General features: G+C 43.8%; 1 protein-coding gene and 1 long non-coding RNA gene across 3 annotated transcripts; one reads left to right on the top strand and one right to left on the bottom strand.

The window, feature by feature from the left end:
- Positions 1 to 1,647: 1,647 nt before the first annotated feature.
- On the bottom strand, positions 1,648 to 4,324 carry LOC107155987. Its single transcript, XR_001505284.2, has 2 exons — positions 4,205 to 4,324; positions 1,648 to 2,126 (listed from the first exon to the last, which is right to left on the bottom strand). It is a non-coding gene; the product is annotated as an uncharacterized LOC107155987 (long non-coding RNA).
- Positions 4,263 to 26,321, top strand: LOC107155992 (zinc finger protein OZF). 2 transcript variants are annotated; one of them, XM_048785311.1, is made up of 7 exons: positions 4,263 to 4,488; positions 4,706 to 4,764; positions 11,041 to 11,160; positions 15,094 to 15,135; positions 21,627 to 21,753; positions 22,290 to 22,388; positions 24,425 to 26,321. In XM_048785311.1, the coding sequence occupies exons 1-7, from the start codon at positions 4,419 to 4,421 to the stop codon at positions 25,507 to 25,509; spliced, it is 1,602 nt and encodes a 533-aa protein (XP_048641268.1). In that variant the 5' UTR covers positions 4,263 to 4,418; the 3' UTR covers positions 25,510 to 26,321. The 2 variants fall into 2 exon arrangements, with proteins under 2 accessions (XP_048641268.1, XP_048641269.1); XM_048785312.1 differs by having other exon boundaries at positions 4,264 to 4,488; positions 22,293 to 22,388.
- Positions 26,322 to 27,166: the final 845 nt, after the last annotated feature.

Genomic DNA, 27,166 nt, shown 5'->3' on the forward strand with positions numbered 1-27,166 from the left:
GTTACCTTAGTGTTAATAACAGGAAAGGTAATGCCCGTGTCCAAGAAAAATTTTGTAATTTGACTCCCCACTGTCAAAAATTTACCTGGGGCTCCTGTGGGGCAATCTTGATTGGCTCTCAGAGATTAAGGGGACTCTTTGGGCCTCCTTATTCCTCATTTGAATCACAGTCCTGTTTAATCATCTCTATGTGTTTTTCCTGCTCTTCCCCCATTCCCTTTCTTGAATTGTGGACAGTCATGTTTCCAATGTCCTTCTTCCCTGCAGTATGCACAGAGGTCCTCCTACAGGTTCACGTTTCCATGTTTACCTGATCTATCTCTCCTTCCTTTTCTTATGTCTCTTCCTATTGTGCCACAAAACTGTAGCCTGCTCATCCTTTTTCTGTTTCTCTTACATTATATATTTAAAAAGCAATATCCACCAATTGGGATGGATTCATTCCTATACCCTTCCCAGCTTTTGAAGTTTTTTTTTTTTTTTTTTGTGTGTGTGTATATGTTTTTGTTTTTTTGGCTTTTTTTGGTACTCAGGTGCACTTGACCACTGAGCCACATCCCCAGCCCTATTTTGTATTTTATATGGAGACAGGGTCTCACTGAGTTGCTTAGTGTCTTGCTTTTGCTGAGGCTGGCTTTGAACTCACATTCTTCCTGCCTCAACCTCCCAAGCTTCTGGGATTACAGGTGTGCCCCACCGTGCCTGGTTTAAAGTGTTTTTTAAAAAATATTTATTTTTAGTTGTAGATGGACATAATACCTTTATTTATTTATTTATATGTGGTGCTGCTGAGGATTGAACCCAGTGCCTCACACTTGCGAGGCAAGCTCTCTACCACTGAACCCCCAATCCCAACCCCTGAAGTTTTTTTTTTTTATGAATATTGAGGATATTTTGCCCTATAATGTCATGTTAACCATCCTCATATTCTCTGGGGATTCTGGATCAGTGTCCATGCACTTTCATCATGCTTGATAAATTCTAAGCATTCTGAAGGGTCCTCATTTGCCTTTTACTGGATTCCCTGTATTATGTTCAAAATTCTCTGCTTAGGCACCCCGTTCTTTAATCCTGCCAAGATGAACCACTTATAAGGATCTAATTGACCCATCATTTCCACATGATTTGGGTTCCAATTAGTTGTCAATAATGGAACAGCAGGAGCAAGGGACTCTGTAGGATCTTCTTGATGGAGATGCCATTCCTTGTCTATTATTAGCATTTTATCATCTGTAGCAGAATATTCAAAAGAGCTTAGATGTCTGCCCAAGTAGAACAGTGTATAGCAAAATCAGGGACAAACAGGTCATTTTCTGTGGATCCTCTCTCTATAGTGAATGACAGCTTTTCCAGCTCAGGAAATCTGATATTGAGAATGGACCATAAGTCCAGTAATGTCCTCTTGGCGGACCACCCTGATCTACACCTCCAAGTAGACACTGCCTTAGGGAATATTGTCTTGCTCCCAGGAAGCTCCCTGGCCAAACTGAGTGCCTGGTTGGATCTTACAGAGAGAAACTGGTCTTGCCTTATTTGCTTATGATGGAGGAGGCCCAGCTCCAATGGCTCCTTTATCCTCCTTGATGGTACAATAACGTCTACACTAGCTGGGGGTAGATTTGGAAAATCCAAAATATTAATTTTTTAATTTTCCCTCTCATCCCGTTTTTTTTTTTTTTGCTTTGTCCAGGAGGGGAATAAAGTTTCCCCCTCCATTCTGTGCTATCAACTTATTTCATCCTTTCTTAGACTTTTCATTATACAATAGCATGAAAACTTGTATGTAAGGGATTCCATCCCATTTATTTGATCTTTTATAAAATGACCCCAAATGTAAAATTGTATGATAATAAGTAATTGTTAAGAGACCATCTATCACTGGAGTCTAACATATGTGCAGGCCATGCTGTGTTACAATAGCACATTGACCCCTTCTTAGTCATGGAATAATATTCGTTAGTCATCTAGCCACCTAGTATATGTCTCAGAAGACCCTCAGGTGATGTGAATATAAGAAGAGGGAAATCAAAACACAAACAATCTAGACCAAGCAAATGAGCATTCTCCAAACAGACAATATCTGGGAACTTTGTCTCTCTGAATCTTATCCCACACTGACTGGTACCCTGAAAAGAAAGAAGAGAAAATTAATCTAACCAATGAGGTAAAATAGCTAAGCAAACTCCCAAATGGCTGAGATATTTTTACCCCATGCTACAAAATGACCCACACCAGGTTAAAAAAAAAAAAAAAAAGCATTTTAGCCCCAAATAGTGGAGAAATGAAGACATTCATTGCCCCACCACACATGATACATGACATTATAAGGAATATCTATTTTAGCCCCAAACAATCATATTTGTTTAAACTCTACAGGTAATGCTGTTATAGGGTTGGGCCCTTCTGGAAAACTAAGATAGTACAAAAGTCCCCCTATGAACCCTGGATCTTGAGATCAAGTCAGAAAGATTTCAGACATGTTGCTTAGAGTAATAGACATGAAACCTCATGTCTGGAAAAAGGAAAGGGGACACTCTCAAGGGAGAGATTGGGTCCTCTCAGGAGAGGGACAGTTTTATTGGGGAATCCCAGTTCCATTTCCAGACAGTCGTCAAGTTTATTACTTGAGTTTTGATAAGGGACAGCAGGATAACTTCAGGCTTTCAAGTCCCCACTGCCATGACAACTCTAGATCACTTTGGTCCATGCTGACTGGTTCTAGTTGGATTCTTAACCATAAAGTCTTGACAGATTTTATGGTTATGAGGAATTATCTTTAGCTCCCTGAAATCTAGGATCTAGCATCACAAAAGTATCCTTCTTCAGGCTAATCTGTGGTCCTTTTAATGACATTTCAGGCCTGCATTACTCCTACAAATAACAGGTAGTTTGCTGAGGAATGTGACATATCCTGTCCACTTAAGCTGGCAGGGACGCAGGTAAATTGCTTCTTGGAAAAGAAAGCATGTGGGAGGCAGCAAAATGGTCCCATTTTATAGAATTATTTCCTTAACCTCACATTCCCATAACTCACACCTGTCCCTTATCAATCCTAGTAACATTGTAAAACAAGAACTCCAACTTACTGGCACTGTTGTGTAATGCAGGAAATACCAAAGTTTTAAGATTTAATAATTTCAGAGTTATATATGGACAAGCACAAAAAAAGCGTTATTTTAAACTTCAAATTTCTTTTACCATCACTATGTGAATCTTGAATAATTTTCATAGAAAATGACAGGAAAACTGCACAAAGGTAGTAGCTAATAAGCTGGCCATAACAATATCTACATACAATATCCTTAATTTTATCTGTGGAAATAAACCAAGATCACCCAAAGTAGAACAGGCAAAGGCTATTTTTTTCAAAGCTTGCCATAGCAAGGGAATCATAGTGTTTTGGCAGACTCAAAGGCAGGAGGAAAGCTTCAAGTATGCTCTGATTTCAGGCACTGGCCCAGGGAAGCTGGAGGAGGCTAATTAGAAGCAGGCCATACAAACAATAGAAATCATCTTTAAATAAATGTTCAAAAACGGGTTAAAAAAATGGTGGCTGGTTAGGGCTGCATATTTGGCTTTCTCTGGTTGGTTCCTCAAGGAAGTTGTTACTTATTGTTCAACTCCTGGTAGTTCAGGGCTGACGGTTGCAAAAATCATACATAAGAAGTTATAAAAGTTAGTTTCCTGGGTCATTAGAAGGGAGGGCAGCTGTGCTTTGTGGGCTGCTTACTGTAAATAAGAACTTCCCCGAGTTTTCTGGGCCAACTGCAGCTGTAGTCGGCCAGAGTAATTTTCACGCACACTCTGGCTAGTCCTTTCCTACCTCCAGTCTCTCCTACGTCCTAACTCAGGATCACCTTACGAGTTACAAGTTATGGCCATAGTTTTTACAGGAGGATCCCCTGAAACCTGACACTTTTTTCAAGCATTCCTTCACGGTGCTTATGGAGTTAGGCTGCCTCCGATTCCTCATCCATGCGATGGGGCTCAGGACACCCATTTTGGTGTTGTCACGAGGACTGAGGAGAGGTCGAATATTCTTTGGGTGCGTGGCCTGGCACTAGTCCCTGGCCGGGCTTTGGAGTTCGGTGGGCAGCCATCGCTCACTCCACAAGATGGCGCAGGGCCGAGGTCAGATCCACGAGGGAGCCACGAGAGGGACGACAGGCTAGAGGAGAACATGGGAGGGGGTGCGTTCACCTACAGCCTTAGGGTCCACGGGTGCCACGGAAGGATCTTACAGTCAGGACACAGTGCCACGTCTGGCCCGTCCATGCCGCTCTGCACCGTGGCCGGAAGTGCATCACCGGGGTGTGGGGGGCCCGGAAGCACCCAGCCGCGGAGCCTTCTGGGAGTTGTAGTCCAGTTCCCCCTTGTGGTTGGGGGCTCTTACATGATATTTGACGGGTCGGGCTCGGATGTGCGCATTTCCGGACCTTAAGTTGTATCTACTGCTCCGGGGACTGGGCGCTCCCATACCTCGCCAAGGTGCGCCTTCGGTCCGGGACTGTGTGGAGTACCAGGGTGGCCGGCACCCACTTGCTGCAGAGGCAGTTGGGCACCAGGCAGGGGTAGTGTGGGTCCCTTGGGACTCAGTCGGACATCAAAGTGTCGGGGTGCTGTCCGACTCGGCTAGGGGACGCCACAGGTAGTGGGTCCGGCAGTCACAGGCAAGTCTGTTTTCTCACTCTGTCTCCTCCCGCAGCTCGCCTCGTCGGAGCCCACCGTCCCCTGGAGGTGCGTGCACGGACCACTTGGACTCCGGTGAGCTGCCTGAAGGTCACCCTTCTTTCCCTAGAGTGGATTTCCTTCCGACCCTTGCCCTGGAGCTTGTCTGCACACCCAGGTCTCTGAACTCCACTCCTGCCGGGTTCAGTGTCTGAGTCTCTAGGGGAGTGGGGACTCACGGAGGAAAGCCCCCTGTCCCAGTAGGGGATGTCCCCTTCCTCTCTAACCTTCTCTCACTCCTGCTGACCCCACGCTATAGCCAGAAGTAGGCAGAGAGAGATGAGGAAAATGAAGAAATTTTCGGGAAGTGGTTTTATTTCAGGGCTCTGGGTTCATTCAAAAAACATTTGCTGAGACCCTGGGTCCGATTGCAGGGGAGCAAAGAAGTGGGTTCCGTCCTTAGCTTGAGTCTTGTGGAGCTGTTGGTCACTTTAACAAATTATCCAGACTGGACGAATGGATACCCAGCGGTACCAGTTCCGACTTGAGAAGGGTGACCGCAGGTGGGACTTGAAAATAGGGTCTGCGCCGGTGAAACGGGACAAAAGGATATTCCAGGCTGAACAGCATTTGTAAGGATGAGAAGTACAGGACCCGGTGTCTTGCCCGACTTCGCGTGGCAGAGAAGGTTGGAGACTCGGGAGCCGGTGGAGGAGACTTGCCGGCTCGGTCGAGGGGTGTGGTCTTCCTAGGCACCATCCTGGTGCCGGTGCATGCGTCTTGGCACCGGTGGATTTGGGTTTGGGTCACCATATACTTGCAACAAGTATAGCTGATAAGGGCAGGATTGAGGCAGTGAGAACTGGATAGGCAGAAAAGTTTCAGATATATAAAGGTGGTGGAGATGGGACCCACTGTGATCAGGACAAGAGCACCTTGCCTCCTTTTGCAAAGTAGGTGGAGTAAGCAGGTGGGAGCCAGCTTAGCGGTTTAGCAGAGACCATTATTTTAAGTCACTTGGTGAAGAGAGGTGAGCAATGACCTGTTGGGATGTAATGCAGAGTTGAAGGAGAATCAATCTTTCTTTGATGCTTTTTTAGGACAAACAGGTTTGAGCTGGGGCGGGATGTGGAGGCGGGGAGAGGGGAAAGAAGAGGAACTATGTATGATTCTAGATTGAGCAAGTGTCTATTTGCTTTAGATATTCTAAGGAATTAAAATCTTATAAACACTATTGGAGCATTTTGGCATTCTTCCACTCACTCAAAGATGACCAGTCCTAAAATTTCAATGTATCCTGCTATGCTTTTGTTTACATCCTAGGTATGAATGTAGCCAGAAACAATACATAGGATTATTTTGTGTGTTGAACCCTTTTGCCTATATTGGTTGTCTTTTTCTTATTTGATTTTAGTATTTCTTCATGTGTTTTAGGCATAAATCCATTTTGGCTCATACACTTTGTAAAAATCTTGAATAGAATTTGATAAAACTTCTGACGTTTCTCGGTGTAGTTTTGAGTAAGTATAAATCCATTTCATTTAATGTTTAGTAGTTTATTCTGGTTTCCTGATTCTTCATCAGTTGATTTGAGTAATTTTCATTTTTCTAGACTATTGCCTGACTTAATTTTAATCTATGGTGTTAAATTTTTATGGTAATTTCTTATAATTAAAAAATTACTATTTATGAAATTGTTTCTTTTTTGTGGTTTTCTTCTTCTTTTGATCGGTTGTGTCTGAACTTTGTACATTTTATTAGTTTTTAATTTTTTTGATTCTTTTTAGTTACACATGACAGTAGAATGTATTCTGACATATTGTATATACATGGAGTATAACTTCCCATTCTTCTGGTTGTATGTGATGTGGAGTTACACTGGTCATGCATTCATATATGAATATAGGAGAGTAATGAATGAAAAAACATACACTTTTTTTGATACCAGGGATTGAACCCGGGGGTGCTTAACCACTGAACCACATCCTCAGCCCATAGTTTTAAATTAAAACCAATTATTTTATTAATTTTCATAAAATTTCCAAATAATTGGGGCTGGAGTTGTGGTTCAGTAGTACAGCACTCACCTAGCATATGCAAGACCCTGGGTTTAATCCTCAGCATCACATAAAAGTAAATAAAATAAAGGTATTGTGTCCAACTACAACTAAAAAAATTTTTAAAAAATTTTCCCAATAATTTAATTTATTACTTTTCTTTTTAACTTCTTATGGTCCTAAGATATACATTAAATAAAAAGACTGAGAGAAACCGGGTATGGTAATGCCCTTCTGTAATCCCAGCTAACTGAGAGACCAAGGAAGGAAGATCACAAGTTCAGAACAGCCTCAGCAACTTAGCAAAGACCCTCAACATTAAACAAACAAACAAGCAAACAAACAAACAAAAAAAACCAGAAAAGAAAAAAGGCTGTGGATGTAGCTCAGAGATGTAGTGCTTGCCTAGCATGTACAAGGTCTTGGTTCTATCCCCAGCATTGCAAAAAATTAAATTAAATAAATAGACTGAAAATTAATGGCACTCAACTCAGGAGGCTTGCATAGAAAAAGAGTAAAAGAAAAAAGCATAAGCTGGTTTTTTTCCCTCTTCTTTCCCGTACCCCATAACATTAGGGATTGAATAGGACCTCGCTGTGCTAGGCAAGAGCTCTACCACTGCGCTACATCTCCAGACCTTTTTATTTCTTTTCGAGACGGGGTGTCACTAAGTTGCCCAGGCAGGTCTCAAACTTGTGATCCTCCTGTTTCAACCTCTGGAGCAACTGGGATTACAGGAATGTACCACCACACCCAACAGAATTTTTCAAAGAAAGAATCAAAGAAATAATAGAGCTGGTACAAAAAAAAAAAAAGTTCATGCTTTCAACATATTACCTGAATCAAATCATGATGAAACATTTTAAAAAAATCTAAATTGAAGAACAATATAATTATAAAATAACTGGTTTGTAACTCTTAAAAATGTCAGTGTTCTGAAAGAGATTGAGGAAATTGTTCTGGACTCTAGGAGAGGCATGAAAAAGAAAGCAGTGAAGTATATGAAATACAGAAAGGATATTACTGGGACAAGTATAATGTAAATAAAGGCTGTGGACTTGACCATGGTGTTGGATTCCTGATTTTCCTGATTTCTTATTACAATACTGTGGTGTGTGACAAAATATCCTTGATTTTGTGGAATTTCACATTTACTTACACCCTTCTCCATTTATAAAAAACCTAAATCAAAGAACAATATCATTATAAGGTAACTGGTTTGTAACTCTTAAAAATGTCAAGTGTTCTGAAAGATAGAGATTGTTAGATAGATAAAGGAAATTAGAGGAAATCGCTAATTGTTAGATAGAGATTTCCTCTACCTAACATCTAGATTTCCTCTACCTATTTCAGATAGAGATTTCCTCTATCTGAAAGATGGAAAGAGGAAAAGAAGGATGAAGTAAATTGTTATGTGAATGAGTCCAAGATGGCGTCCATGTAGTGACCCCTTCATTATTCATTTCTTCTCAGGAGGCTGAGATATCTTAACTCAATGGCAGTCAACATCTGTTATCAGTAGTTATGTAAAACCATCTGGTTATCAAGACCCCAAGTGGCTGTGACTCAGAAATACCCAGAAGTAGCCTTACCCTATCCCCATGCCAGAGACCTGGAAGGGCTCAGTGTGAGGTGGCAGAGCCTCACTTATCTAATGTGTGCTCTGCCACCTCATGGTGGAATCTTCTTCCTCCATCAGCCCTGAAAAAAATTTATTCACCCACTATACAAATGTGGTAAGATGTTAATATTGGAACATCTAGGTGAAGGGATTCAGGGATTCTTGATGTGATTCTCAAGATTTAAAGTGAAAACGTTGTGTCCAAATAAAAAATTTTTTTAAAGAGGTCAGTTCTTGGAAAGGATTTGCTAAAATTCATAAAATAATTAGCTTCTATTTAAAACTAATAATTTAGAGGAGTTGGGGGCTCAGTTGATCAAAGGAAGGCAAAAATAAACCATTTCTGGATATGAAAAAGACCATCTCAGAAACATTTTTTTCTAATTTTAAGAGATTAATTTTTTTCTTAAAGAGAGGGGGAGAGAGAGAGAGAGAGAGAGAGAGAGAGAGAGAGAGAGAGAGAGAGAGAATTTTAATATTTATTTATTTTTTTTAGTTTTCGGCGGACACAACATCTTTGTATGTGGTGCTGAGGATGGAACCCGGGCCGCACGCATGCCAGGCGAGCGCGCTACCGCTTGAGCCACATCTCCAGCCCTTAAGAGATTACTTTTAATTATTTAATACCATAAATTCAAAAGTAAGTGGGACAATAGTCTAGAAAAATGTAAATTACTAAAATTGACAAACACCTCAAATGAACTACATATGCATATTACAGAGATTTTAAGTAGAATTTGATAAAATTAAAAAAAATGCGGACCTGGTGTTTCTTTCAATGGGTATATTTAAAAAATTTTTTTTTGTAGTTGTAGATGGACAGAATGCGTTTTTTTAAAAAAAATTTTATGTGGTGCTAGAATGGAAACCAGTGCCTCACACATGCTAGCAAGCACTCTACCACTGAGCCACAGCCTCAGCCCCATAATGGGTATATTTTTGACAATGGATCCATTTCACTTGATGTTTAACAATTTAAATAGTTTTTTGCATTTTTTTCTAATTTTATAGATCTCTGCATCAGATCTATGTAATATTGACTTTCTTTTGATATTTGTTGAGGCTTGTTTTTTTAGCTTGTTAGTTTTTATAAATATTCCACATACATTCCACATGTGTCTAACAGAATGTGTATTCTCTAATATTGAGTACATTTTTTCTGTCTATATGCAATAGATTGGGTTTCTAAATTGTTATCAATGTCTTCTGTATGCTATTTTTCCTATTTTTTTTTCATTCTAGATCTTATTTTCCAAAACTGGGTGTTAAGATCCTTTGCTGTGGGCTGGGGTTGTGGCTCAGCAGTAGAGCACTTGCCTAGCATGTGTGAGGCGCTGGGTTCGATCCTTAGCACCACATAAAAACAAACAAATAAAGTAAAGGTATTGTGCTCAACTATAACTAAAAAAAATCCTTTGCTGTGATGGTTTGTCAGTTTCCCTGGTCTTTTTTTTGTTTGTTTTATGTGACCTTTGCCATGCACTTCCATTATATATATATCTCTCGCTGCTTACAGCTGTAAGATGGAGTTAGCATCTGTTCATTACTCTCTCTCTCTACAGGGTATTGTTTTTTTCTCACTCTTTGCACATCTCGTCTTTTTCTCTTGAAGGCTTGCTTAGATGTTGGGTGGGACAGAAGAGACTGGACATAGGCCAGTTCTGTTGGGCTGTCGTTGCATGTGGAGCTGGGAAGTCAGGACGATGATTGAGCCCCATCCAATTAGCATTGGAGTGGGTGGTAGGTTTGTTGTTGCTATAGTTACCTGCATTGGACCACTTATCTCATAATTCTGTAGCATCACTTTGTGCTTCAAGCGGAGTCATCCCCTCTTGACTGGATCCTGCTATTGATGGCTGTTGTTTACTTCTCAGAGCCTCCCAGCCTGGTGGGGAAGGGCAGAGGTGCTCTTTGTTACCTCAGTTTTAGGTGGGTCCTGGAGTCTCAGGGATCCTCCTCCTCTTCTAGTGGTAGGAGACCCCTAAGCTTGAGCCCAGAACACATTTTTGCCTCTCTGCCATAGCAAAATGCCGTAGGCTTTACCATGCTCTGGGATCATAAGGGTTTATGGCCCTCCCCTAGTAGCTTCCAGCTTCTGTTCCCCAGAAAATTCTGGATGGCTTCCTGAAGTTCCTTCCTGGGCAGCCATGCCTTCCCCCCAGACCCTCACTCTCAAGGGGTGTGTCTGGTCTTTCTCTCAACCCTAAGCTTTCTTGTGAGCACCCAGTAGAGGCGAGGCAAGTGTTAGTTGTCTATTACTGTGGAACACATTTCCACCGATGGAGTGATCAATACCTGTCTGCGAGCCCACAGTTCTGCAGGTGGGAAGTTCAGGTGCGTCTGGCTGGGCTCTACACCCAGTGCCACAAGGCCAAAAGCAAGGTGTTGGTGGGCTATTATCTAGAGGCTCTGGGGAAGAACCTGCCTCCCAATACATTCAGGTGGTTGGCAGGGTTGGGTTTTAGGACTCAGGTCCCCGGTTCCTTGCTGGAAGACAGCAGGGCCCTCTTTTAGCTCCTTCAAGCCACCTGCCTTCTCTCTTATGTGGCCCCTCCATTTGCAAAACCAGAAAAGGAGCTCAGACTCCTCTGTGTGCCCAGTCTTTCTGGCATCTCCTTCTGCCTGCAGCTGGGATGGAAAGGGCCCTGCTGATGTTCTCACAGGAGCCTCATTGTGTCGTTTTCTTTCCTTTAGTGTCTTGGCCAAGGCTTAGGGCCAGACTCCGTAACTGAGGTGGCTCCCTCCTTCCTGCACCGACCAGCTTTCTTCTCCTCCAGAGAGGTTCAGAGGCTGAAGCTGATCCTCCCCTTGAAGGTGAGTGCTCGTCCAGCAAGCAGAGCTCTGGCAACCGAGTGCCCTTGCATCCTAGGGACAAAATAATTCTCAGTAAAGAAGATGACTGGAGAGCAGGAATCCTCTTTCAAAAGCAAGATCCCAGGGCTGGGGTTGTAGCTGGTAGAGCACTTGCCTGGCATGTGTGAGGCCCTGGGTTCAATTCTGAGCACCACGTATAAATAAATGAATAAAATAAAGGTCCATCAACATAAAAAATTTTTTAAAAAAGCAAGGTCCCTATTCTGAGGCATCTCTGTGTAGCTCAGGGCTGCAGGTGGAGGGTGTCAGTGGAAGGCAGCATCTATCTGTGTCTGAAACAACCCTGATCCTTGGGGACAGAGTCATTGGGATGACACCCTCACATCAAAGGGCCTTCAAGGATTTAGTGGAGTGAACAGGGGGCTCTCCTGACACTTGGAGGAAGACCTCCAGTCACAGCCATCTTTAAACTCCCATGAGGTGACCTTCACTTCTTCCTTTTGTGTAGTGAGACTTCAGTTCTGCCCATGTTACTGTCACCTCCATGTATGTCCCCCTCTTAAGCTGTGGTCATGGCATATTGGTTGTTTTTTTTTTGTGGGTACTGGGGATTGAACTCAGGGGCACTCAACCACTGAGCCACATCCCCAGCCCTATTTTGTCTCTTATTTAAAAATAGGGTATCGCTGAGTTGCTTAGTGCCACGCTTTTACTGAGGCTGGCTTTGACCTTGTGATCCTCTTGCCTCAGCCTCCCTAGCCGCTGGGATTACAGGAATGTGCCACCTCACTTGGCTATTAACCAGAGAATATTTTTGGTTTTCCTTCTCATGTTAAAGACGAGAGGAAGTGGGTGGGAGAGATGTTCAGAGCCCATGCGCTCTCTAGTAGTTGAGCCAGCCCTGGTGACCAGGGCTCCTGTGGCCATGCAGGGGCTGCTTCCATATTCCCGCTACTCATTGATAAAACTTGCCCCTTCATCCCTTCTTGTGGGTTCCTTTCCTCCTGGGGAAGGGCTGTGGTAGGCTCATGGGAAGAAAATGCAGTAATATGATGAATGTATGATATGAAATATTTAAATATTAAACAATGAGCATGTGCTTATTGTTTAAAAAATTAGAAAATGCCACTGCTTAAGAAAAAGAAAATCTCACCATGCAAAGATAGGGGCTGGGGTTGTGGCTCAGTGGTACAGTGCTCACCTAGCATGCATGAGGCACTGGGTTCGATCCTCAGTGCCACATAAAAATAAAATAAAGATATTGTGTCCACCTAAAACTAAAAAATAAATATTCAAAAAAAGATAACCATAGTGAGCATTTTCATCAGACTTTTTCTTTTATGTTTAATGTGCTGAAGTTGATATATACAAACAGGAAACAGGACAGGCTACTGGTTTTGACCCACATCAGTTGGGTCTGCCTTTCTGTATCATTTTTCTAGGGTAGTGATAAGAAAGTACCATAAACTGGGTTGATAAACCAACAGAAACATGTTGTGTCACGGTTGTGGAGGTTGAAGTTCAAGATCAGGGTGTTGGCAGGAGGCCAGCTGGTGGTACTTTTTGGGGTGCTCTCAGAGTTCTGTGCACTGCCCTGAAGCTCCTGCCTCAGTGTTTCCCACCCCTCTGGGTGGCTGTCCTCACTCTGGCTTCTGTGCTATAAATCTCAAGCCCACTCAGTTTCCCTGGGTCCTCTTGGTGCCCAGGAGACCCTGACATTCCTATTTTAGCAAATGTTGGGAGTGCAGGTGACCCCCTTCCACCACCCACTAACTGCTCACCAGGTTGCTGCCAGTGGCCGTGGCCGGCTTCTGGCTTCTGAATCCTTCAGCTCTGAAGCTGGTTTCTGATCTCGGGTTTACCCAGGCCCCAGGCTTGCACAAGAACCCTCTAGTGACCCACAGTGTGCCTTTCTCTCAGGCACCGTCAGGGACTCCTTGCCTGCTTCTCTTGGAGCTCCCATTCTGAGCTTGGGAGGGGTGGACACTTCTTTTGTTATGTCCCTCTCCTAAACGTAGGAATTTGTTAGGGTATATCTAGCAGCTCCCCAGAATTTGGGGTGTTTAGGATTTAGCTAAAATTCCAAAGCATCTGGGAAAATTCCACCCACCTCCTGTTACCCTCTGTGGATCACACTCATAGATCCTGCTTTTTTCACCTTACTAGTATTGCTGGAAGATCTTTCCATGTTAAATTCATTTTCTATAATATTTTAAATTGATTCATAACGTGGCATGCTTTAACTGTATCATAATTATTAACCAATCTCTATTTTCAAGATGGTAGATAGTCTCTAATTTTTGAAAAATACTTTCAGGATTATTTATAGAGTTACCATAATTCTGCAGGGTTTTAGTGTTTCTCCTGAATTCCTGGATCAACTCAGGAACTGAGCCCCCAGGTGAGCTTGCTGACTCTGGAGAGACGCTTCTAAGACCAAGGCCAAGTTTGCTCGGGGGAGCGATGGGGGAAGTCAGGCCAGTGCTTCCAACAAAGGTGCATTTGTTCCCCAGCCTTTATGCTCCTGATTTCTGGGAAACAAGGAGACAAGCGGGAGGATGCAGGGGCCAGTAAAATTCACCCCAAGTGAATTGTAGGTGTCAGAGCCGGACCAGGGCAAACAAACCAAATTTAGCAGGGATTGAGTGGTGCAGTTCATAAGCTCCCTTTAATGAACTCTGCCTCCAGAAGCCCATTTTTATATTTTCCTGTGGATTTCCTCAACTCTGAGGGCAGAACTGATGATAGAAGCTTTGGACTAGAAGATTAATAGCCTACAGATATTTAGAAAATAACACCAGGGGGCTGGAAGTGTGCAGAGGCCTCCTTAGCATGGGGGGTGGTGGTGTTTCTGGGTTTGATCCCCAGTACTGCAAAACAAAACACAATCTTTTAAAAAACATCATATCTGAAATGCCTATTTGTCGTAGAAAAGCTTAGAAAAGTCACCTAAGTACAAAGAAACAAATGTTAAAGTGATCATTATCTAGCCAAATGTTGTAGTAAATGCCCATAATCCCCCGGAATCAGGAGGCTGGGAGGCGGGAGAATCACAAATTCACCACCAGCCTCTGCAATTTAGCAGGGCCCTAAGCAACTTAGCAAGACCTTGTCTCATAATTAAAAGGGCTCAGTGGTTAAGCACCCCTGGGTTCAATCCCTAGTACAAAAACAAACAAAAAAAATCATCTATTCCCCAAAGCTAATGACTACTACCATTTTATCTTTTATCTAAGGTCATTTCAGAGATTGAATCCTGTGTGTGATTTCTGGTTCAAATAGTTTTCAACCTCATTTTTCAGTTATCAGCATGTTACTGATAGTTTTTTTTGTGATTTTGTTTTTATTAGGTATATAATAAATGTAGTATATTTAGCAAGTCTTCTATATTTGGATGTTATTTTCTTCGGAGTTTTACCAAATTGTAATCTCAGCAGCTAAATCTTTGCCCAAACTCCTGAGTGGTCCTTCAGAAAAATTTCTGTTAAGAGAATTTCTGGGGAGTAGAGGGTTATAGTAAATTGCACATCAATTACTGAGACACAAATGTATATATATATTCATTGAAAAACTAAGCCTTGCCGGGTGTGGTGGTGCATACCTGTAATCCCAATGACTCTGAAGGCTGAGGCAGGAGCATTGCTAGTTTGAGGCTAGCCTGAGTGATTTAAGCAAGACCCTGTCTCAGAATAAATAATAAAAAGAGTTGGGGTATAGCTCAGTGGTAGAGCAATCCCGGGTTCAATCCCCAGTACTGCAAAATAAAGCAAAACTAAGCTTTACAAGATTGGTTCCTTTTCTAAGGCAAGGGTTTTGCTGTGAGTATGGGGCTGCTTCACAGAAGCCTGGGGTGAACACACAGGTAAGTGGAGGCCCCGAGGCCAACCTGGCTCCTCATGTCATCTTCTCCCCACCCCAATGTCTGCCCCACAGGTGTCTGCTTGCCTAGGACTTCAGGGAAGGATCATGTCCCAGGTGAGTGTGGCATTTCTTGGGACTGGGCTTCATTTCACCAGGGATTTCAGGATCTTGAAGAACGCACCCAATCAAAAAATAACGCAGCAGAAGCCAGGATCTGTAAGAATAGGAAGCGAATGACCGCTCAAGGCCCTGGGGAGAGCAGGGGAGATACACTGCAGAGGTTGCCAGAGTTACATGGCGTCCTGTCGATGTACATAGACATTTCTGTAACATTAAAAAGGCTGACTTCGTTCAGTACAGGATTCGTGTTGTCTGTTTGGGATAAGCATGTCATCTTCTCAGGGGAAATAAAGTTTAGGCATTTATTTTGATGTGTCTGATGGATCTGCATATGTGAGATGTATCAGAAAGTTTCCTAAGTCACAACCTTGAAATGAACACGACGGCAGAGCTGTGTGTGTGCTGAGGCAGACATTTGCGATCACAGCTGTTCAGGGAATCTGAACACGTGGGTCCACAGAAGCAGCCTCATTCAGCTCATGCTGACCTGGACAGACACCCCATTAGCTAGAGGAATGGGCGCACAAATCATCTGTTCTTCAAATTATTTTCCATAATAACTTTTGACAGATGGAGAGGGAATGGCTCAAAGTTCCAGTCTTGGACAGAGACGTGACAGAGACGTGGAAGGAGGACAATATGAGATCTAGCTTTTATTCCTTGAGTCTGAGGAGGAGGCCTCCTCTCTCTCCTCGGGACTCAGTCCTCATCATCTGTCCTTGGCCTCCTCTGAGTCCTTTTCCTCTTGGTTGTTAGGGTCTCCTGACGATAGTGATATTGTTTAGCAGTTTGTCAGCGTCCTCAGACGTGTATCTTCTTCAAAGGCCTCTAGGAGTTCATGAATGTGAAAAGTACCAGTCAGAGTCCTTGAAGTTGCAGGAGCTGGAGCCCACCTAGAACACACCTGAATCCACAGGCAGCCCCTGAGCTGCAGAGGGTCTGTAGCAGGGGCCCACAAACCACTGCTTCAGGAACCCACATACCGTCAGGAGGTTTTCTTGTTCCTTGGCCTTGCTTCTTTGATTTTCTGCTCCCATGCTGACTTCATCCATGCAGCCAGACACTGTGGCCACAGTGTCCCCACCTCCTGTAGACAAGCTGCCACAGAGAAGGGCTAAGTCTCCTGCATGGGGTGGGGAGGATAAGGCGAGCCCCTGAGAAAGACAAAGTCCCAAGAACAAAGGATGCAGCCATCCACTCCAGGGAGTAAAGCCTTCCCAGGGTCTTGGTTTCTGTGTCTGTGCCGAAGCTTGGGGCTGTTTGAAGCCAGAAGCATTGAGAACAGGGAAGTAGGGCTGCAGATCTTCCTAGGAGAGAGCCAACTCCAGCTGTATGGGAAGCCTGGGGGGTGGCGTGGGCTGTGTGTCTTGGAAGCTAATGTTTGTGGGAAACCAAGTCTCACTGGGAGTGTCTCCTGTTGAGAGAATCTATAGTGAAGGTGGTAACAATAAAATCTATAAAACTTATCCTATGTATGAGTGGCCCACCTCTCATCCCAGATACTTGGGAGGCTGAGGCGGGAAGATCCCCTGAGCCCAGGAATTTGGGGCCATCCTGGGCAACATAGTCAGACCCCATCTCAAAATTTTAAAAAAGTTATAAAACTGTCAGTTGAGCACATATGTTCCATTCTACTATTTTCATATAATTTCATGAATAAATGTATGAGAGAGATACTTCATGTAGCCCCTCTTCCCATCTTACAGATGAGCAGACTGAGGCTGGAAATAGTTAAACAAGTTGCCTGAAGTCTGGTGTCTTTTAGGTGGTGGGGATGGAGTCTGAATGCAGACAGACTGTAGAACTGGGCCCTCAGTAGTTTCATCTACGGGTACCATGTGTCCAGCAAAGGAATTCAATAGTATCCACTAGTCCAGACCATACTGTCCCGCCTGGTGGCCACTAGCCATGAGGGACTACTGAGCAACTGCATTTTTAACTTACATTTAAATTTTAAAAATAGACAAGAGGAAAATATTTTTCTATTAAACACAGCAGCATCAATTTGACAGTATTGTATTTTATCTTAACCATTTAATGGTGGCTTAATTGGGACGTGCTATAGGTGTAAAATACACACTAGACTTTTGAAGTTGTGTGTGAAAAACAATGAAAAATGTCTCAGTGACTTTTAAATGATTGTGTAATACATGTTTATGTCTTGGACATATTGAGTTAAATAACAGTTTCACCCATTTCTTGTTACTTTTTAGGCAAATGACTACTAGAAAATTTTCAACTTGTGATATTTCTGTCAGGCAGTACAGGTTTAGTGTGTGATAAGTGAGTATTATTTCTAAGGTCACCGGCTTCAGCAGTTCACCCTTGGTTGTAAGTTTTCTAGAGATCAGGGCATTGTCACAAGACCATGGTGGCTTTCTGTGTGGTCTGGGCTCTACTCTCCTTTCTGGGTCACTCTCCCCTCATCTCTTTCTGCTCCTGCTTGGCCCACTATGGGGGATACCTCAGGCCCCCCCATTTGCCTACATAAGCCTGCACATCCTTCATCTCTGCACAGGAGCAGCACATGTTCAGGGGGCTCCTCAGCTCTCTCTTGCCAACATCCTCCCACTTTCCATCATGAGGAAAGCCTCAAACTCACTCTTCTTCATAGGTGTTATCAGTGTGAAGTCCCATTCGTCATGTGACAATATCAGAATCACCTGAGCAATATAATTGTGCCATTTCATCTTTTTGACATCTAAATCTTTTTAAAAAATATTTATTTTTTAGTTGTAGTTGGACATAATACCTTTATTTTGTTTATTTGTTTTTATGTGGTGCTGAGAATTGAACCCAGGGCCTCTCACATGCTAGGCAAGCACTTTACCGCCGAGCCACAACCATAGCCCTATTGACATTCTAAATCTTAGATTTCTTTTAGCCAAGACTGGACACTTAACTTGATTTTTCCTGGATGCCCAGGGCCGGAGCATAAGACTGAACACCTGCAGTTAAAAAAAAAATTTAGTTTTACTTATATGCTGTGTTGAGAACTGAATCCAGTGTCTCACTCATGCTAGGCAAGTGCTCTACCACTGAGCTACAACCCCAGCCCCAAGCACCTGCATTTTTAACTTACATTTAAAATTTAAATGAATTCTCTGTCACTTGTTAAATTCCCACAGAGCTCTTGGTCTGTTTCTGCAGTTACTCTTTGTCGATTTGTCTATCCTGTCCCTGTATTTGGGACAGGATAGTTCCTGAAACTTCCTGTGGTCTTCTGTGTGCTGGAGGAGGGCTCCTTTAGTATTCTGTTTTTTAAAAATAGGTTTGCTGTTTTTAAGCATTTTTTGGAGGGAGGGAAGCTAAAGCAGTGGTTGAGCAGAGATATTTTTTAATCTTGAAAAATTAAGAAAAAAATGTAAGGGTAATATATGAAGAGACCCAGGCTGAGGGTATGGCTCAGTGTTAGAGCACTTACCTCCTATGTGATGGGTGAGGCCCTAGGGTCCAATCCCCAGCACTTAAAAAAAAAAAAAAAAACCAAGAGACATTATTCCTGTTACTCACAATGAATAAATGTTAAGTAAATGTTAACATTTTGTCATGTTGCTTTCAGATCTTTTGTATCTTTTCAGATCTTTTGACAACATGAATAATACCACGGAAGACCTCCGCAATAAGTATTTTGTGTGTTTTGACTCAGTAGCATTCTAAGAGGTAGAATACTCCCAGGGTTCCCATTTGCAAATTAAGAAATTAAGGCTCAGAGAGGGAATGTAATTTGCATAAGGTCACAAAGCTGGCATGTGCCAGGGCTGGGATTCAAACCCCAGCATGCTGCCTCCGGAGCTGTACACTTAGCCCACGCTAGTCCCCTCAATGGACATACACCATGTTTTCTTTTCCTTTCCACATTCTCCTTCTTTCCCAGAGACACATCTGCGAATTTGATATTTTCCTGCCCATGTTTTTAATATTTTAATTGCATTTGTACATATCTATAAGCCATCTGTAGAAATGGTAAAGATCGGGTCCATTCATCCCAGCCCCTATAGACAGGGTGACTGTCTTATCTTTTTGTTGTCATAAACAATGACGCCACTGTCATCTTTTTGTTCAGTCTGCTCTGTTTGCTGGTGGATTTGCACAGAAGCAGAGATGGCCCAGTGCCACTCCACGCTCCCACCTGCTTCTTTTTTCTCTGCATCCTGGTCTTTCAATGTGAAACGCCTTGAAACCTTTGTGACACGTTTAAGCAAGCGTTCACTGATGAGATGGCTGTGCATAGAGGTTTTGGTGTTTTGTTTTTTTTTAACTTAAAAAAATTGTTTAGTTTAGTTGGACACAATACCTTTATCTTATTTATTTATTTGTTTTTTACATGGTGCTGAGAATCGAACCAAGGACCTCGCACGTGCTAGGTGAGCACCCTGCCACTGAGCACAACCCCAGCTGTTGGTGTTTATGTTTCAATTTTCATTTTTTCTGATTAGTTCCTATGAGTCCATTTCAGTTTACTTTCTTCTCGCTCCTGTGAATGGCTGTCCCATCCTCCAGGTTGCTGTCCATGGAGTGCTCTGTTTGTTTCTTATTGCTGTCCAGGAGTTCACAGCAGGGTCAGTTACGCTCTTGAAAATTTATCTGGGCTTTTTGCTTTTAATTTTCATGAAAGTGGTATCTGTATGAATGAAAATATAGGTAAAATTGCCCACCTTTTCCTTTTCAAAATTTGTTCTTTTTATTTTGGGGGACTGGGGACTGAAGTCAGAGGCACTTGACCACTGAGCCACATCCCAGCCCTATTTTGTATTTTATTTAGAGACAGGGTCTCACTGAGTTGCTGAGCACCTCTCTTTTGCTGAGGGTGGCTTTGAACTCTTGATTCTCCTGCCTCAGCCTCCTTAGCACTGGGATTACAGGTGTGCACCATTGCACCTGATCAAATTTGTTCCTTTTCTTTTTATTTATTTATTGGTACCAGGGATTGAACTCAGGGGCACTCAACTATTGAGCCATATCCCCAGCCCTATTTTTGTATTTTATTTAGAGATATGGTCTCACTGAGTTGCTAAGTACCTTGCCATTGCTGAGGCTAGCTTTAAACTTGTGATCCTCCTGTCTCAGCCTCCTGAGTCATGCGGATTACAGGTGTGCACCACCATACCCAGCTTAAATTTGTTCTTTTTAGATATACATGACAACAGAGTGTATTTTGACATCTTATACATACATGGAGTATGACTTCCAATTCTTGTAGTTGTCCACGATGTGGAGTTACACTGGTCGTGTATTCTAGGAGGCTTAGCACACCTTTCACCTTGTACTACCCTTTGTGGGGGAGAGAAAAGATCATTTTAAAAATCCTCACTACAGACCTTTTCCTTTTTGATCTTTGCCTTTTGTGACTTAAACCCTTATTTCCATTCCACAAATCTATCCTCTTACCCTTTCTTCTAATTAGTAAAAATTAAAAATTTTAAATTCAGGTTTTTATTCATGGTGATGGGGGGGGGTGGTGGTGAGTCCCATTCAGCATCTGTGGGTCCTTCTTCTGTTTCCTCTTGCTGCAGCTTTAATTTTTACCTCTCATTATATATATTGATGATTAGAATTGTGCTCTCATTTATTTCCTCATTCTTCTTCCCAGTGCCTCTTTATTTTGTTCCAATTTTTTTTTTTTGTGGTTCCTCTCCTTAAATAGGAGTCTCCATTGCCTCAAGGTGGGGGAGACCTTAATTTGTCCTGCGAATAGCTTGTGCAGCACACCCCTTCCACTCTCTGTCATCAACTCTTTGTGGTCCCTGCCAGACTTTCCTGTGACCCCTTTGCTGGTGCCAGTCCTCTCGACAGGAATATCCTTCAGATACCAGAGCCCCTTTGACTTTCATGACTACTCAGATGTGATTTCCTGTGCAGCTGAATCTGATATCAGTTCATCAAATTTCATTGCTGGCTCAGAAATAATGAAAGCATATTTTTCATTGTAATCTTCTCTGCTGCTGTCTTTGTGGTTCATCTCATCCCAGCACACTCTGGGCACCTTTAGATCACGGCAGTGCTGTGTTCCACCTCTCAGCGCCAAACTCCAGTGGAACACCATAGCTTATCAGGACCACTGGAGGAGGGAATGGAGACCCTTTTTTGGGGGGGTGATACTGGGGTTGACTCAGGGGCACCCAACCATTGAGCCACACCCCCAGTCCTATTTTGCATTTTATTTAGAGACAGGGTCTCACCGGGTTGCTTAGCACTTCGTTTTTGCTGAGGCTGGTTTTGAATTTGCGATCCTCCTGCCTCAGCCTCCTGAGCCTTTGGGATTACAGGCATGTGCCACCACGCCCAGCCCATAGTGAGAACTTTTTAAATGATCTTTTCTCTCCCCCACAAAGGGTAGTTCAAGGTGAGGGGTGTGCTAAGCCTCCTAGATAAGGTAACCTGGGGAAACTTGGCCTGTGACCAAGTGAGATCAACCTCCCTCGCCTTTGCAGCCTATACTCAGTGCTGACCACTCCATGTTAACCGGGCACGTGCTGTTCCAGGGGTCACTGTCGTTTGGGGATGTGGCTGTGGGCTTCACACGGAAGGAGTGGCAGTGGTTGGACCCTGCGCAGAGGATCCTGTACCGGGAGGTGATGCTGGAGACCTATAGCCACCTGGTCTCTGTGGGTGAGGAAGGCTTTCCCTGGTCTTCACATTATGTCTGAGCACCTTTCCTTTCCCAGTTATGTGAAACAGTAAACCCCCTCAGTGCTTGGCCTTGGGCTTTGGTAGAGTGTCTTGACCTTACCGTGTGTCCAGTCAGCCTGCTGTATCTGCAGAGTCAAGCAACCATGGATGTTGAAGGGGTACAGACTTTTCCGCTTGTCATTATTCCCTAAATAATACAACAGCTACTTATGTGGCATTAGGTATTATAAGTCACCTAGCAATGATTCAAAGTACATAGGATGTAAGTTATATGTAAATGCTATGCCATTTTATATAAGGGACTGGAAAATCAGGGATTTGGGTATCTCAAGGGGATGTCCTGAGCCAATTTCTTGCAGCTAGACACCAAGGGATGACTGTGATTTGAAGTCACCTCCCAAGTGGAATGTCTATTCTTTGGCTGAGAAGTCAGTGTTTAGTGGGTGGCCCGAACCGTTTGCTTGCTGAGTAGCTCCACGTAACTCAGCACAGATCCTGTAACTATGTCTCTTAAGCAGGGTGTCAAGTCAACAAACCAGCTGTGATCTCCAGGCTGGAGCAGGGGACAGAGCCATGGGCGGGGAAGGAGGAGATGCGCAGGTGGAGATCTCCAGGTGAGGAGACAGCCTGCAGGGGGACCCTGGGAGTTGGGCTCCAGGCGGTTACAAAGCAGAGCCTTTGTTTTCTTTTCCCAGGTGAATGTTCTTACAAGTCTTGGGTCATTGCAAGCAGTGGACATTTGACCTGAGACCTCAAGATGCCCAAATGATCCCTGCTACCTGCACCCCACTGCATGACTCCTTTCCTTTCCCTAGATTTTAAAGAGACACCGCCTCTGTTTTTGTGCATCCTTTTATTCTGCCATGAAAACTCGCTTGCTCAGTCTTTCTCTGGAATCTTCAGTCTTGTGCTTTCCCCTGAGGTTATAAAATAAACTTTCTCATGTGTTTAGGGATTCAGGTAGGCTCTGTATTAAAATAGCTATTGTCGTGTGCCACGCTTCTGTGAATCTTTCTGTGAAATGCTTCAAAACTTATTTGCTGCATCTGTATTTGTTCCCACCCTGTCCTTAATACCTGCAAGCAGGTGAAAGCCGTTCCTGTGCTTCAGGGTAAACTGATGACTCTGTCACCACCGTCTCCCTCAGTGTTCACCTGTATGAGGCATATGTTCATGTTTATTACCTGTTTCTGCAATAGAAAATTAAGTGACAGGGCTATTCAGAGCTATTGTTCTAATGCCTTACACTTCTTTGGGGGAAGTGGGGCTTTTCCTACTCTGCTTCTAGCTCATAACTTGGTACCAAGGAGTTTCTGAGTCTTAGTTTGCTGGTTTTCTGTTTTTGATCCTCTAAGTCCTGCCCCCACCACGTGATCTCCTTCCACCTTTTCTATTTCTTCTCACACCATTCTCAAACATCATAAGCTTGCACTGTCTAATTACTAGTTGGCTTTTCTGATTCCATTTCTGGTTTGAGTTGACCTTAGAAGTTAATGCCACTCTTTGTTAATGTGCCTAGTTACTCTGGTACCCTTTTTGAGATGATGCTTACATTCCTCTTCTTTCAAAACGGTGTGACATGGCCCCATTCTACCTAAGAAATTATAATTGCAGCTTTTCCTGGACACCTCAGTCTTATCCTTTGGGGACAAGAGCCTTTATTTGTCCTTATTTCTGTAGGAAGCTGGTGGTGGATAGTTGTGGAATCCCTCATTCTTTTAGGAAAGGAATTTTGTCAAAGATTTGTTCAGAGAAGTTGTTAATCTGGAATCCACACGGGAATCCTCTTGGAAGCTTTAAAAACACCCCTGGTTGTGCCCTACCCTGGAAACTTCTCATGGGGACATCAGCAATCCATGATCTTTACCTCTTAGGGATTCAGCAGCTGGGCTCTGAAACTTCACGACCTCCGAACAGAAGAGTGACATCTTTGCAGTGCACATTGGTGCCGGGGTGAAGCGGCAGGTAGAGTCTGTGGTTTAAACAGGTAAAAGAAAAAACAAGCTTGTAAGGGTTTAAACACAGGATGAAGAACCTGACACTGAAGATTCTTAAAGCCCTTCTTTAAACACCTCCTCTCTCCATTCCCCAGGTACCCTAGTGTGCCTTTCATCTTGCCTTATATTTCCTAGTACCCTTATCTCCTTGGGCCCCCCTCACCTGGGGGAAGCTAAAGCCTGGGGGCATTGGCTTGTCATAGCGCATCATGACTAAATCTCAGCTCCTCATTTGGTGATGTCCTCAGGACATGCTGGAAACACTCTCCCACAAGGCCAGTTTCTAACCATGGAAATGGGTGGACGCTACAGATCCTGTTTCCCTGTGGTACCCGTCAGTCAGCACCTCAAGCCTGCAGTGTTTCTCTCTTGCTCACTCTTGTGTCTGCATCCTCTTGCCAATCTGCCAAGTCAGACTCATTCAGAGCAAAGTATTGTGGCCATTTCATACCTATTTTACAGTATCTCGCTTTTTCTTTTCAAAAGCCAAGGGACTAGAAAGTGTTTATAGATTTATTTTTTTAGTCTAGGCAACTAGGCTTAAAACCACAAAATTTGACCTGAGACCTCGAAATGCCCAAATGATCCCAGACGTTGCTGCAATAACTGTGATACCTGGAAAGATGAGAAGTTTTTTGTTTTGCCTTTCCTAGAACTTTGGCAAGTTGACGCCCAAGCAGACAGACGACAGGAACACCAAAACAGACGTTTGGGGCAAGTTGCTGTCCCAGATGGGAAAAAGTTAATCACCAAAGGGCTCCATGAATGTATTGAACTTGGAAAAAAACAGTCCCCGAACTCACCCCTGGTCCCCTCAAGACAGCAGCCCCACACGTGTGACTCATGTGGAAAGAGACTTCAGCAAAGCGTGGAGTTCAGTCCCAGTGAGTACCTTGCACGGAGGAGGTTTGAGTGTGATGGTCAAGGGAACTTGTTTCTCTACTCCAAGCTGGAGACTCCGCACCCTGCGGAGAGTCCATGGGCTTGCACCCAGTGTCGAAAAGCCTTAAGCCGGGACGCAGCCGTGGGTGCAGATCAGGGGACCCACGGTGAGAAGCCCCATGAATGCACCAGGTGCGGGAAAGCCTTCTCCCACAGGGCGCAGCTCATCGTCCATCACCGGGTGCACCGAGGGGAGAGATCCCACAGGGACAGTGGCTCAGGGAGTGGTTTCAAGGAGAGGGCTGTCTTTTGCAAGGGGGAACAGCACACCAAAGAGAAACCGAGAGGAGATCGCCGTCGTGGCCCAAGGGTGTCCCGGAAAGGAGGTCTCTTCGCGCCCCATATGGCGCATTCTGAGGAGAGGCCATACAAATGCTCGGATTGTGAGAAAACCTTCTCGCACAAGTCCCGCCTGGTGGAGCACCACCGCTCCCACACCGGGGAGAAGCCCTACGGCTGCAGCGAGTGCGGCAAGACCTTCTCCCGCAAGTCCTGCCTCATCATCCACCACCGCATCCACACTGGGGAGAAGCCCTACGGCTGCGGCGAGTGCGGCAAGGCCTTCTTCCAGAAGTCGCACCTCATCCTGCATCTGAGGACACACACCGGGGAGAAGCCCTACAGTTGCAGCGACTGCGGCAAGGCCTTCTCGCAGAACTCCTGCCTCATCATCCACAAGCGCACGCACCTGGGCAAGAAGCCCTACCAGTGCCCGGAGTGTGGCAAGAGCTTCTCCCAGAAGGCCAACCTCCTCCGCCACCACAGGATCCACACCAGGGAGAAACTGCATGGGTGATAGGGTGACACGAGAGCAGCCCCTCTGGGGAGGGGCTGTGTGGGTGTGGAGCAGCTCTGGAGCTGCAGGGACCCAGGCAACTCAGGTCTGCGGCTCTGCTGAGTCAGGAGGGACACAGAGGAAGGGCTGAGAGGCCTTAGAGTGAGATATATATATATATTTTATAGGATAAGCATAATGATAATGGGCATCTATGTTAACTAGGGATATTAAGCATTATAATATGGAAACAAGTTAAATCACTAAAACAGCAAATCTCAAAAGTGTCCGAACAATTCTAGAGCTTCATGGGGTTATGTGCCTGAGTGTGCTACCTACAGAGTATTTATTTTTGAGTTGCATTGGTAGAAACAATTTTGAATTTATAGACACATAATATAAAGAGTATATATCCAAGACTTACTATATTAAGCTACACCATCTGTCTTTGTAATATGTATTATAACTGACATATGAATTTATTCACCAGAAGTTCATATATAGTAACCACCTACCATTTGTCCTGTTGTTCAAAGTATGATAGAACTCCTGAATCTGAAAGCTAACAATTTCAGGACATTTTCTGCTTTCTCTCAACCAACTAGTCAAAAGTTATAAATTAAATGTGTAAGGTTAGGGCTTCTTTTCTGGCATTTTTTGGACTGCCTAACATAAAAACCCTTCCGCTGTAGACACCTAGAAATGATGGACAATATAAAAATAATATTCTCTGCTGAGAGCCATAGCCAAGTAGGAATGACGCATGGCATTTTTGGTTGAAAGGTGACCCTGCTCAGGGATTAGGGTGGCTCCAGGTTTAGGGTGGATCCTGCTGGATTAGGGTGGCTCCAGGTTTAGGGTGGATCCTGCTGGGAATAGGGCGTATCCTGCTGCCTCAGGCACCCACTCCTTGATTTCCCGTTGAGTTCTTGCGGGGGTTCTGAGAGAATTGGTACGCAGAGCCCGGTGGAGGGAGTGTATTTTTCCCAGAACGTGCATGTAGAGTGCGGGTGAGAGTTCGGGAATAAAGAGTTGCTGTTTGAATCTACAAGGCTTTGGTGGTGGCTCGGTTATTTTGTGCCCAGACAGACTGCGGCAATTCTCTTAAATGCATAATCCAGCTCTCAAGAAACTAAGTTTTCCAGATGCCAGCTATGTGGAAGGATCTGAAAACCGGAAATAAAGTTTCTGAGTTGATACCATAGCTACTACTGTGGGTCTGGTTTTTGTATGTCCAGAACTTGTATGTCAAAGTCTATAGGAAGATGAGGCTTGCGGGTGGGGGTACACAGGGCAGAGTCTGCATGGAGATAATTCAAATGCAGGAATTTCAGAAGTCTGAACAGCTGGAAAAGGTAGGACCCAGAATTCTTGTTGAGCCATGAACACCAAACTGCATCTCATCTGAGCTAGTTTTGAATTTGTTCTGTTCATGCCTTAGTTGAAACAGAACAATTAACATGGAAGATTGGCTGTGGTCTTTGAAGGTGCTTATAGAAGAAGGCACCCTTGACTCTAGATTCCAAGCTGTGGTCTTGTGCATGGGCAGTAAGTGCAGGGTGTCGCTGTACTTTCCTCTCAGTTGTGCTGTGAACCTAACACTGCTTTAAAAATAAACTCTTAAAAGAAAAAAAAAAATTAACTATCCCAATATCCCTTGGGAGAGATTGTTTCCCTT

Source organism: Marmota marmota, unplaced genomic scaffold (genome assembly GCF_001458135.2).
Source record: "Marmota marmota marmota unplaced genomic scaffold, marMar, whole genome shotgun sequence".
NCBI classification, from domain to species: domain Eukaryota; kingdom Metazoa; phylum Chordata; class Mammalia; order Rodentia; family Sciuridae; genus Marmota; species Marmota marmota.

Coding starts and splice junctions, on each gene's coding strand:
- LOC107155992 (XM_048785311.1), top strand. CDS start 4,419: ATGTGCGCATTTCCGGACCTTAAGTTGTATCTACTGCTCCGGGGACTG. Junction 4,489..4,705: donor CGCTCCCATACCTCGCCAAG/GTGCGCCTTCGG, acceptor CTCCTCCCGCAG/CTCGCCTCGTCGGAGCCCAC. Junction 22,389..24,424: donor GCGCAGGTGGAGATCTCCAG/GTGAGGAGACAG, acceptor TGCCTTTCCTAG/AACTTTGGCAAGTTGACGCC.